Raw genomic sequence first — 12,938 nt, 5'->3', positions numbered from 1 at the left:
GTGTCTTATAGAGCGAAAAATACGGTAATTTTGTGTGTGCTGCAGAATCAGCTTTGAAGGTGGGTTATTTATTTATCTAGGAAATCTCATTACACATACATTTAACACAAGAAAATGAGTAATACAGGAAACTTAGATGGCTTTGGAATTCACTTTGTCAGCTATACCATCAAGACAAATGCTAGGGCAGATTTCAGATGTGTTTATTTAAATATTTTATTATACTACCTTTCATAAAAATATCCCAAGGCAATTCACAAAAAAAAAATACAACAGCAACAAAAATAGGATAAACTCAATACGCAGGTATTAATAGCCAGCAAAGGTCTAGAATAAAAAGTATTTAGCAAGTGCTAAACACCCAAAACATGAGGTGTTTGCCTTATCTCTGAGAGGAAATCGTTCCATAGGCCACCACAACAAGAGGGACCTCTGCAGGTTGCAATGCAACCAGGAAGACCTCACTGGAAGATCTGAATGACTGTTATTTATATTGGGATCTTAAAGGCACTTGAGGACAGTTTCTGACACCAGCCTATTTTAGCAGTTGCATTTACCTTCAGGCCAAATTCCCTAAACCTCCACCCCAGCCAAATACACCCACAGCCCTGGAGAATCAATGGGTATAAGCTGCCTCTGAAACTCAAAGCTCCTCTGGTTGTACTTCTGATTCCTTGGACAGTTTAGCCAATTTAAAAACCCCACTTGTATCATGCTCTTCTGGTAAGATTTTTATATAGGGCAGCTTCTCAGACCAATTCATCCTCCGGCTCCCTTCTCCTTATCTTCACCAGATGTGTATTATTAACAGAGTATTAATATTCAGGCCTTAGCTTTTCTCCTCACACTACCTTCCTCAACTCCATCAAAGTTCAACTGTCCTTAACCAACAGTTAATGTCCAACCATAAAACTGCTGGACAATTGGAGTCTGCTGCCACCCAGACCAATCAGAAAGAAGTTACCTGACCAAGGAGCCGCCCAATAAATTCTCCCAGAGATCATCTCTCCCCCCAGAACCTATCACCAAGCAGCTACTGTTTAATTTATTTATTTATATTATTATTATTATTATTATATTTGTATATAGTCTGTGTATACACACACACCTGTAGATCCCAATGTGGTTCACAACATCAAAATACAAGATAAAAACACAATAAAAACAACAACACAAACCACAAACCAATAACACCCCTCCCCCACAAACATTTGAAAGGGTACAGGATGTTAATCAGCCCAAGGCCTGGTTGAAGAGGAACATTTTTGCCTGGTGCCTAAAGGCGTATAATAGGCTTGCAACACACACAATAACGACACAAACATCAAACTTCGACAATCACAGAGGTCACATAATATTTTTTGCTTTCAGCGCAAGCATGTCATTTTGCAAAGGGGCAGGGTAACCATGGGGCTAATAATGACTCGTAAGCTACTTTGCAGTATTTCAGCACAAAAAGGGGAGTGTGGCAAAAGGAGGGATGCACTGAACAAACAAAGGTGCCCAGGTATTACTCACCTGCAGGAGTCTGGTGGCTGCTGCTACTTCTAGTAGCATTCTGGGGTGCCAGTGGTGAGTGAAAGATAGAGTATGTTCTCTACAGCATCTGATTAAAAAGAAAGAAAGAATTATTTAAGGAGTCTAGAGTCTTTTCTATGAACATAGCCCTAGAATTCGGAAATATGCCACCCATCTTCCAGCAATTTAAAAAAAGGCACACACCTTCAAGATAAGGCATGGCTGATACTTCCTTTTTTTTTTATAAATATTTATTAAGGTTTTTAAATATAAATGCACACATAATAAACAATCTTACTTCTTTTACAACACTTTCAACACTTCTTTGGACTCCCTCACGTCTCCCGCTCCCATTTACATCGTTAAAAATTTTTTTCCAAACAAATTATCAACCTGTTTACAATCTCATGTCAACTCATTCAAATATAATCTAGCACTTCTTCCAAAATTTTTTTTATATTTTCTTTAGTCTCACTTATCATCAAATTTAAATCTAGTTTAGTGGTGGCCAATTTTTTATAATCTAGCATCCTTCTTAACATTCAACCAAATTACAATGTTTTTGTAGATACATCTTAAATTTCTCCCAGTCTTCCTCCATCTTCTCTTCTCCCAGATCACGGATTCTGCCGGTCATCTCGGCCAGTTGCATATAGTCCATCAGCTGCATCTGCCACTCTTCCAGTGTGGGTAGATCTTGAGTTTTCCAATTTTTTGCAATAAGAATCCTTGCTGCCGTTGTTGCATACATAAAAAATGTTCGATCCTTCTTTAACACCTTCTGGCCGACAATACCCAGAAGGAAGGCCTCTGGTTTCTTTGTGAAGGTATACTTAAATACTTCCTTTCCATAGTGCATGCTTTCTGCGATCCCCTGTAAGGGACAGCTGCATATATTCCTGCATTGCAGGGCGGCTGGACTAGATGACCCTCGGGGTCCCTTCCAACTCTCTCTAATTCTAACTTCGGGTTGGCACGCCCTGAAGAGGAGTGTGCTGCAGCAGCAAGTCTGGAAAGGTGATGTGGAGGATTCAACATGGGCTGTGATGGGGACAGGAGGATCAGGAATAAAAAATAATGGAGAGAGTTCCTCACAATTCACAAGGTATAGCTTCTGGCTGAACACGCTGCTCATTATTACTCACGAAGCTACAGGTGCTGCTTCCATTATTACATTTGCAACCTACCCCCCCCCCCCCCGTGATAGGAATTTTATGGTCTTAGATATATGGTAATGTTCATAAGTGTACCAACCAAGCACGTACATAGATCAACGGAAGACCGACCTGGAACCATTTTGATTCCTAAACTGAGCAAATGTTTTCTCTGCTAGGTCAAAGTGGAAACCTCCCCATTGTCTCTTTCCTCACAAATCCTGTCTTAAGGCCACCTTTAAGATATGAATAGGGTGTGAGCCTGTAACCTGGCCCAGGAACTAAGTATTTATCATTACAAAAGACTAGCCAGGCTCCCCAGGAAATCCAATCAAGTAACCTGCCAGACAGGAGAAAAACAACATTCAAATTTCTGTTTAGACCGCCTTTTCTGTGATGTAGGTGTGATGTATCTGAGGGGTGGTCTTAGGTTACACCCCTTCTGTGATGTATGTATGATGTTTCTGGGGTGGTCTTGATCTACAGGGTGGCAATTTCAAAAGTCTTTATAAGGCCTTGTGCGCCATTTTTCTGGGTTCCTCCTCCTCTCCTGCGGGTGAGGGGAGCACCCTGTTGCAACAGATCAATAAAGATCAGGCTTACTAGCTGCTTTGCTTCTCAATATTCTCTGGTTGGCCCCTGTTATCTTCTCCTACCAATAGGGAACCTATGTAAGGACTCTATATGCGCTCTTGGATACCCCAGAAGGGAAAAGGGCAATTTTTGTTTACAACACCGCCCCCCCCCCGCTCCAGCGCAAGGGGACAAAGATAACCACCTGCACCTTATTGACATTCTGCTTCAGGCCACGACCGTCGTCCCAACTGAGACCACCCCCACCCCGGCTGCCGCCAGCAACACACACAGGCCGACCTCGACGGTCCCGCCCTCCCCTCCACCCCAGGCTATGCGTTTTCAGCCCCTATCCCTCCTCCCCACGGCGAAAAAGCCGTTACGCGTGGAGGCGAGCGCTTGCCTTCTGCAGCTTAGGCCGCGGCTGCCATAGCAACGGCGCCGACCAGCCTCCCTCCCCTGTCCCTCTCACCTCGCGCGAACTCGTGGACGAAGCGACTCGTGATTGGCCAGCTTGCCTCTCTGTGAGCAGCGGGAGGCCTTTCGGCGCGCGACAACGAGAGTGAACCGCGGCCGCTCGCTCTCATTGCAGGTAGGAGGCGGGGGGGGGCGTGAAAGAGAGGAGCCCGCTATTCATTGGAGGGTCGGGGGAGAAAGAGCCCGCCCCCGACGTTGCTCCCTGCGGCCGGGTTGGAAGGAAGGTGGTCCTGGCCACGTGCTCGCTCCCTCGCTCGCACCTGCAGGCTCTTTAATTTATTGGCATGCGGGCGGCCACGTTTTCCCCCTCTGGGACGTTTTGTCCAAATGTTTGTCCTGGCTTTTGCTTTCTAACCCACTCAGATCTGCCCCCACCCCCAAAATAAAATCCCCATCTTTTTACAGAAAAACAGTCCCCCCCCCCGTAAAACAATATTTGTAACCGAGTTTGCTAAAGCAAATCTTGTCAGAAATGAGCGACGGATTTTTAAAAACCAGCTAAACGCAAAATACCGTATCTTTAAAGACCTTAGCCAACTTGTCTCAATTATATATTGCTTTATACATACTACATCGTGGTCAATTTCCACGTTATATCTGCCGTTGTCGCATTTTGCCCTGATGCCGTGCAACAGCTGCATAAGAGGCAGAAAATCCATTAAGTACAGTTACTCCCTGTAATCTTCGTCCTCGTCATCATTGTTACTACGGTACTTTACGCTGTATGCTGCTTTCTCAAGGAGATGTGCCCAAAGCAGCTTAGCAACACAGCAGTGCAACAACAGGAATGTGTATTAACCCAGCGTCGTTATTACAATAACTGCAAAATCTTGTTGCAGCTTAGATCATGAAACAAATTGTTCATGACGTACATTTTGCAGACTAGAGACCACCTCTTCAGTTGCATGGAAGGTTTTCTCTAGTTGACAGGTGCACAAAGTTGGAGAGAGAATCTCAATAAGCTCTGGTCCGCATCTCCATTATGTCTTGGGGTTATTTTTGTGTTCTTTCCTTTGTCTGTTGTATATATTGCTTCTCTCTTTATTGCATAACTGAAAATCTAATTTGAAAAACTAAGAAAAGATCCAGTAATAGTCACCTATTCATTCATTCAGTTCAATTCAAAACAGAGCACAGTTATGGAGGCCAGTGATGGGGGAAAGCTGCACTCCTGGAATTCTACTGATTATGCATCTTCTAAAGCATAGAATCCTATTGGACAAAGTGTAAAACCTAAACGCCTCTCGTGGTGACAGTGAATCAAGTCCAAGCATTTTTGCACTTGTTATTAGCTGACAACCACCATACATTTAGAGACAGTTGTCCAATATTTAGCTTTTTGCCAAGTGGGCTAGTGTTGGTCGTGATCTTGTTGCTGCCCTGGTTTAAGTGTGAAGATGAAAGAGGCATTTGTTTTCCCCATGCCCTTGAGCTTAATACACCCCAGAGGAGGGATAGTAGATCTTCCTAAATATGTTTTGTGTGTATGAGCATCCCTCTGTTACCACAGTTCCACTGGTCTGGTGGTCAATATGATACAAAGCTTGTCTATTTAAATTATTTGTTTTACTTTTTCATAGGCATTTCTAAAATGAAGAAACTTCTGCTGGTTGATGTTGATTGTGGTGTTGATGATGCTCAAGCTATTATGATGGCCCTGGCATCTCCCAATGTCGAAGTCCTGGGGATTACTTGCTGTTATGGAAACAGCATCTTGGAAAATATATGTAAAAATGTACTTCGTGTGTTACATATTTGTAACAAGCTTGAGGTAATCTGTTCCTGCTGAATAATCTTTCAAACAAATTTTGCATTATGGTGTCATGATGTGGTATTCATAAATGAGACACAGATAACGGTAACTTGATCTTATGCATACTGTACTTGCTTCCAAGAAGTGTCTATTTTTACACATAATGGCAATCACTGAGAACATTTGGTTGAGCCAACTGGCTTCAACCAGAAGCCAACACTGAATTTTCCTGGTCCCATGGTGTAGAATACTCTTCCACCAGAGATTCAGTAAACATCTGCTGCTAATTTTCAGGTATCTCTTGAAAACCTTTTTATGCTGGCAGGCCTCTTCTGGCGATTAAACTTTTTCAAGATGAATCAGTCAATTTATGATTCGTCTGCATTGTTATAGTATCTTGTGTGGTGTTTTTTTTGTGTGTGTTGCCATATAAATTGTTGCACACTGCATTGATATTTTATATGAGCGGGTGGTTTATCAGTATTATTATTCATAAATAAATAAATAAATAAATGTGGCTGCATCTGTGATCTTAAAGATTGCAGCTGCTTCTCTTAATGGTTTACTGCCTTCTATTAATAGTGATCCATGTGGCTATTACAAAAACATGCATGACTACCTGGATGTGGGTAGGTCTGTATTTCATTGTTTGCAGTGGACATTATTACCAAGTAAATGTGATCAGGGTTTCAGTTTAAGGAGGCATCCTTAATGTACTTACTTTGTTCCATCCCATTAAAATTAATGGAGCTTGTTTGCAATAGAATTTTAAGATTTTAAACGTGATTAGGCTTGTGGTACAGAAAGTAAACAGAAGTGGCCATCATGAGCTGCGGAGTTCTGTGCATCAGTTCCCTAAACGTAAGACAGGAGACATATGTTCCTTTCCATGGATTACACTTGGATTCAAGATTAGCTCTTGTCATTCCTTCAGTTCTGATGTAAAGTGGGCTTCCAATATGAGAAGGATTAAAAAAACAACAACCCCTTAGATACTTATTTCCCTAGTCTGATATAAAGATAGATCTCGGTTGCATAAAAAAAAGAAAAAGTGCTTGTCAAATGCATGTGGGTAAAGGCAAAGAATGAATGCTAATAATTGTGCATGACAGTAAGATCTAATTAAGCCTTGTCAAAGAAAATGCAAAAGGGTCTTATCATCATTTAGTTACTATTGATTTGTTTTAAAAAGCTATGGATGCTTGCATGAGATCTCGTAGGAGATCAGACAGCCCCACAATATCCCAGAACTGGCATGCCAAGAGGGCCTTCCCACCCCGCAGCAAGGCAGAGAACTTAAAAGCTCTTTTTGCATATGGTCCACTTGGGTTACAGGTGTGACCTCTGCCTTGAGCTCTCTGCCTTGCTTGGGGGGCAAGGCCTGCTCAGCTTGTCAGCTCTGGAAGGCTAGGGATGCTCTCACAGGAGCAGTTCTAAGATGACAGTTTGAGTATACGTGTTTTTGCTTATATGGAACCCCTCACATAATATGTAATCGTATTTTGTGTGTGTGTGTGTGTGTGTGTGTGTGTGTGTAAAATTGACACCTGTAACTGTATAATTTGTAGTACAGCATTCACAGGCAAGACTGAAGCAGGTTTGGATAAGAACAGATAAAAGTTTATTAATCCATAAGAAATGATGGGATAGATGCAGGATAGATATGGATTGTGGCTGATGTCGTGTGTACACCACTTTCCAAACCCACAGTGGAGCACACTGGATGCAGAGTAAATGGGAGTATGTACACAGCCTTAGTCACAGTTTGGCCTAAGCCCAACTCCTGCAGATTAACTAGTTGGCAATAAAAGCTATTTGACATCTGTATTTCATTTTGACGGCATCAATGGTTTTTGTCTTAAAATTAAAATCACATGGTTGTCATATCTTGCATAGATTCCAGTTTATCCTGGTGCCTCATCTCCGATACTTGGTGGACCTGTGGAAGGGGCAGATTATCATGGAAAAGATGGACTGGGTGATGTTCCAGATCCCAACACTCCAGGATTAGAGCTTCTGCAGGAAGAACATGCTGTGCTTGCAATGTTAAGAATAGTCAATGAACGACCGGGTCAGGTGAAATGATATAAAATTCATTCAGCTCCTCCCTAGTGTATTTTACTATTCAAAGTAGACATGGATCCAAAAGCATGTGGATACATATAAAAAGTTAGCAGGATCCTTTCCAGAGGGCAGTTGGCAGTAGATCACTCTGTGTGAGAGGTGATCATCTAGACAGAGCACACTCTGATATCTTTTAAATATTTTCTCTCTCTCATATATCAGTGCTTTGGGGGTTTAGCTTCTCTAAAGTTCCTTGGTCTTCATAACCCTTTCAAAAATAAAAATAAAATTGCCCCTTACAGACTGAGTGAACTGCACTGTTTCCCATCACATTTCATTTCTACACAACACACTGGTTTCCTTAAATTCAATTAACTGTGTTTTAAATGCTGTACTCTTATCCACTTCCCTTCTTTAATAGTTCCTGTATTTTGTAGGTGAATAATGAAAGTTTCTCTCCTGGTACAAATAGCAATGGGGTGATCTTGGTCAGAATTGCAGTGGGAGGGAAATGGTTAAACACTCCCTTCCCACCTTCCTGCTGTCCTTCTCAGGTCCCCTTGCCCCTTCCGTGGCTGATATTTAGTTTTAGAATATATATACCGGTATATGTGTGTGTGTGTGCTAGTGACAGATCTAGTTTGGTTCTAAGAATCATCCCAGTCGGTGAAGATGGGCCAAGAGGAAATGGATTTTATTCGGTAAGGAGAGGAAAGTAGTACAGGGGTGCAGGTATTGGTGCTGTGGGTGGGTAAGAAATGGCTGGAGGAAAGAGACTACTGTATATGGCTCTGCAGGGAAAAGCATACATAATAAATTTTGCACAGGGGCTGTATAGTGGTGGACATGTGGACTTACTAAAATGAGTTTCGATAGTATTTTGCTCCTTCTGTCACCAATGCTTCTGCAATGATGATGATTGTTTGTATAATTTGTGTACAGCTTAAAGGTAAAGGTAAAGGGACCCCTGACCATTAGGGCCAGTCGTGGCCGACTCTGAGGTTGCGGCGCTCATCTCGCTTTACTGGCCGAGGGAGCCGATGTACAGCTTCCGGGTCATGTGGCCAGCATGACTAAGCAGCTTCTGGCAAACCAGAGCAGCGCACGGAAATGCCGTTTACCTTCCTGCTGGAGTGGTACCTATTTATCTACTTGCACTTGGACGTGCTTTTGAACTGCTAGGTGGGCAGGAGCAGGGACCGAGCAACGGGAGCTCACCCTGTCATGGGGATTTGAACCACCAACCTTCTGATCGGCAAGCCCTAGGCTCTGTGGTTTAATCTACAGCATCACCCACATCCCATTTGTGTACAGCTTAGTATTTCCTTATAAATACAACCCTAACCCCTCCCTTGGAGCCCCAGCTGTGTTGTTATTGCTAGTGAAAATAATGCTGCTAATAATACTTAACATACTGGGCTTTTTGAGCGTTCAGTGCATTTAGCAGGCATGAACTCATCTCCGGCTTCTGTGGCAGAAGAGGGTGGTGGCACCATCCTCATGTTGTGGAAAAGCGAGATTTCCCGTCCACGCCATAGCAATGACACTTCATGGGAACTGTAGCTCCATACAGAGACCTGATCATGCAGACTCCCTTCAAAACGGGGAAGAATTATGCAAACAAGGTGCTCTGTGTCATCGGGCATTGACATGGGGTGCCTGGTTCTCCTTAAAATTTAGCACTGGTCATAACAGCTTCCTATGTGCATTTGAGATCATGGGTGTGCGCTGTTTGAACTGGGATTTCTCAACTCATAGTTCCTTATTTGGTGTTATTATTATACGGTTGTCAGCTGCCGAGAAAACGATATAGCCCTGACCAGGTCTTTTTCCTGGAGCTCAGCAGGGACTATTTAACTACAGAGGGGTTGTCAACACAAGACAGCACAACTATTAAATAAGTCACTTCAATGAATTGTTGTGTATGTTTTATAGGTTTCTCTAGTTGCTACTGGTCCCTTGACCAATTTAGCGCTGGCCGTGAAAATGGACCCAACATTTCCTAAGAAACTTAAAAATGTGTTCATCATGGGAGGAAATACGGAAGGTAAATCAAGAGGGCTTGTTAGGCATGTTTGTATGTAATTGTTTTCTCTCTTAATATTTCACAAGTGAGCTGCTTTTTAAAGAATATTCTTGCCTGCAGAACACTTGTGTTTCAGTGTTTTGCAGCAACAAGTTATGTTGAGTCATCATTCAAGTACTTATTTTGTCTTCGTTGATTGTTACCTTGATTGTTCAGCAACTGAATTTGCAAGAAATCCTCCTGATTATTCTTGAAGACAGCATACTTTTCTTTTGTGTGGGAATTTTGTTGCCTACTTTGGAGACATTTGAAACAACTATGCATTAGTCCATACTTCCGGTTGTTCCATGCCTAGAAAGCATGGGTCCAAGCTGTTTCCCACTTGTCCCTTGTTTTCTCCACATGGGGTCTCAGTGGTTTTGCATTTGCCTTGCAGCTTCCCCATGGAAAACATGCTCCTTTTTTTTTTAATTGGGCATTAGAGACTCCTCCAAGTGTGATTGTGCTCCTTCTGGTATTTGAACGCAGGAAATGTAGCTCCAAAGGAAATGGCTGGGTCTCCCTGCCTTGGAGTCTCAGTTTGTTTCCTGCCTTTGCTTGAAGCAGACCATTCCACCACATGAATTCCACATTCTTCCAGCCTCTTCTGTCTCTCTGACTGCGCCTTTTTAAGATTGGCGCAGTTTATGTGTTTGTATGGGATTTTTGTTCACATATGACAATGTGCATGTTTGGCGGCGGGGGTGGAATTGTCCTTCACCTGTGGCAAATAACAAAGAGCGGTTGTGTAGGAAGCAGCTGTTAGAAACTGAACGAATTGTCCCACAGAAAGCTAAAGTAGCTCTTTTTTGTTTCTATTAGCCAGAGGAAATACTACAGTCTGTGGAGAATTCAATTTTGCAACAGACCCAGAAGCTGCTTACATTGTCTTAAATGAGTACACCTGCCCAACTTACATTGCATCATGGGAGTTCACATGTTCCTGCCCACTATCCTGGGTAAGGTATTAATGATCTGTTAATATCTAGGCAAGTGTTTCAGCTTGATCACGTGGCAGCAATCCTATATGTAGTTACCTGGAAGTAAGCCCCATTGAACTCAATGGTTCTCATTTCTGAGTAGACATGTATAGGATTGCATCTGGGTTGTATCCAGCATTAGTCCTGTTTAGAATAGACCCACTGAAATGAGTGACCATGAGTAACTTAGGTCCATCAATTTCAATGGGTCTGCCCTGAACGTGACTTAGTTGGTAACTGATTTTTAAAAAACTAAATTGAATATGACAAGTCTATTTTATATAAAGAAATCTATCATCCTCATGACTATATATCCATCGGGAGCTAAAATGATTAATTCTTGCCACTGTGAATTCCCTGTGCAACATTACTGATGTCAAGGTCAATAATGTTTATTCTGGAGTTTTTACTTAACTTTTTATGCAGTTGAATAGTTCTCTTTTTTTAAAAAAAGCCCAAACTGTTATTTACTTTGCAGGAATTCTACCATGAATGGGTTAACCAGAAAACTGAGAAAGCTATGTTCATGAAGAAAATATTTTCTCATTCTTTTGAATTCTCAAAAATCTTGGGGGAAAATCCAGGTGAGAAAGAATGGCGGTCAGGGTTTGTTCCATGTGATTCCTATGCTATGGCAGCTGCCATCGAAGAGAATTTTGTAACAGAATACACAGCAATTGGTGTAACTGTTGAGCTCAAAGGTTCACTAACAAGAGGAATGATGGTAGTGGACTGGAGTAACAAACTGAACAAGGAGAACAAAGCTTTCATAATGAAAAATTGTGATTTAGGGAAGTTCCAGTCACTTCTGCTAGCTGCTTTAAAATAATAATAATATTTTGTATTGTTATAAGGACTTACTGAAGTTCCTTCCTAAAGCATACATATAATGGGCATCCTGATCTCTGGTGTTGCTATCCAATCAGGTTTGTGTTGCAATACCTAAAATTACATTGCGGTTGTTGATTTTTTATTTTTTAAAAAATACACCAATCAAGTGGTATATTAATTATATGAAAACAAAAAACAAAAAAAATCAGAAGCCACATCACAAAGGGGTTTTCAGCCTCCTTTACTAGCACAAAACATATAGCTGGAAGAGGGTGAAAGATACCCATCCTCTGGGAGTCCCAAGATTTGGCTCTAAAATAGCTCATTTCATGACACTGGCCTCCATTTGAAGAGTGAGCTGATGGCATAATGCAGGGAGCTAAGCCAGTTGCATAGCCAGAGCAATATTAGGTTGGTAGGCATCAACACTGCTGCCATTTGTATTGCCTCTATTGCTGAAAAAAATCTTGTGAAAGGTCCAAATTGAACTTGCACCACTGAGAGAGAATCCACAGGACTTAAAGACATCTCGCGAGTTACCCCAGAACGTTAAAAACCCATGTTGTCTGGTAGACTGAAATAGATGCTTAGTTATTTAATATTGATTTATCTGCAAATAACGGGCAAAAATTCTATTAGGGAGTAGTGAAATTAGTATACACACGTTGAGCACAATCTAGAGAAAAACAAGCATGGTTTTAGAATTACTTTCACGGAATAAATTTGCCATTAGATCCAATAATGTTTACGTTAACTTTCAGAAAGCACACACCAATTATTTTACACAAGATTTTTTTGTGTAATAGCCACATAGAATAAACTACGTGAAATGCTGGAAAGTTTTGTTAATTTAGAAGCACAAGGGGGAAATAAATTACATGAATATGCTACATCAGCACTGACAGAAGGAAAGTACAGTCATACCTTGGGTTACAGATGCTTCAGGCTGCGTTTTTTCGGTTTGCGGACCACCGAAACCCGGAAGTACCGGAATTGCTCTTTGCGCATGCACAGATGCGCTGCTGCAGGTTGCACACACTGCGGGTTGTAAGCATGCATCCCGCACGGATCACGTTCGGCACCCGAGTGTCCACTGTAATGCTGTAATCTTTATGTTCATGTGTATACAGAATTCTTTGAATCAGTTAAATTAATAAACCACATCTACAGATCTGATTAATAGAGTCAATTTATTGTAGAAAATATTGAACTAAGTCTGTATATGCATGTGTTTTCATGCACATATACACACACACATTTTAAAACATTTAATAAAATACTATTTAAAAAATTGAAAAGTGCACTCCACTTTCTCTAGATTGTACCTGTGAATCATAATAACTCTGCTAGCTTTTGTGCCATTTGCTCGGGGGAAGACGCAAGAACGACGAGATAGAGGCATGTGTACCAAGTATTTTGATAACTTGCTGTAGGTTCTTAGAAGTTCTGTTGGGTCAGACTGGAGTGGAAACAATGTGCACTAAGTTCTAGGAGGAATAGGATCCTGGAGCAGATGGTGTCTT

At 41.7% G+C, this 12,938-nt stretch overlaps 1 protein-coding gene and 1 long non-coding RNA gene across 5 annotated transcripts in view; one reads left to right on the top strand and one right to left on the bottom strand.

Moving 5' to 3' along the window:
- The window catches only part of LOC309339706, a 33,719-nt gene extending 28,290 nt beyond the window's left edge, over positions 1–5,429 (bottom strand). For 2 of the 4 annotated variants that reach the window (XR_014155535.1, XR_014155536.1), the window contains exons 1-3: positions 5,293–5,429; positions 3,718–3,825; positions 1,519–1,606 (exon numbers count right to left, since the gene is read on the bottom strand). This is a non-coding gene — a long non-coding RNA (uncharacterized lncRNA). Of the gene's footprint in view, positions 1–1,518; positions 1,607–3,456; positions 3,551–3,648; positions 3,826–5,292 lie in introns of those variants that run through there. The other 2 variants (XR_014155537.1, XR_014155538.1) reach the window with 2 other exon arrangements.
- LOC309339698 (inosine-uridine preferring nucleoside hydrolase-like) lies at positions 5,314–11,437 on the top strand (the record flags this gene model as incomplete). Its single annotated transcript, XM_081857904.1, has 5 exons — positions 5,314–5,493; positions 7,372–7,551; positions 9,475–9,586; positions 10,427–10,563; positions 11,063–11,437. 5 exons carry the CDS (start codon positions 5,314–5,316, stop codon positions 11,411–11,413), a joined length of 960 nt encoding a protein of 319 aa, XP_081714030.1. The 3' UTR covers positions 11,414–11,437.
- Positions 11,438–12,938: the final 1,501 nt, after the last annotated feature.

The sequence above is a fragment of the Podarcis erhardii genome (assembly GCF_964252035.2).
Source record: "Podarcis erhardii genome assembly, chromosome: 4".
NCBI lineage: Eukaryota > Metazoa > Chordata > Lepidosauria > Squamata > Lacertidae > Podarcis > Podarcis erhardii.
Note: the sequence above shows the minus strand (reverse complement) of the source record. Positions and strands in the feature narration are given on the sequence as shown.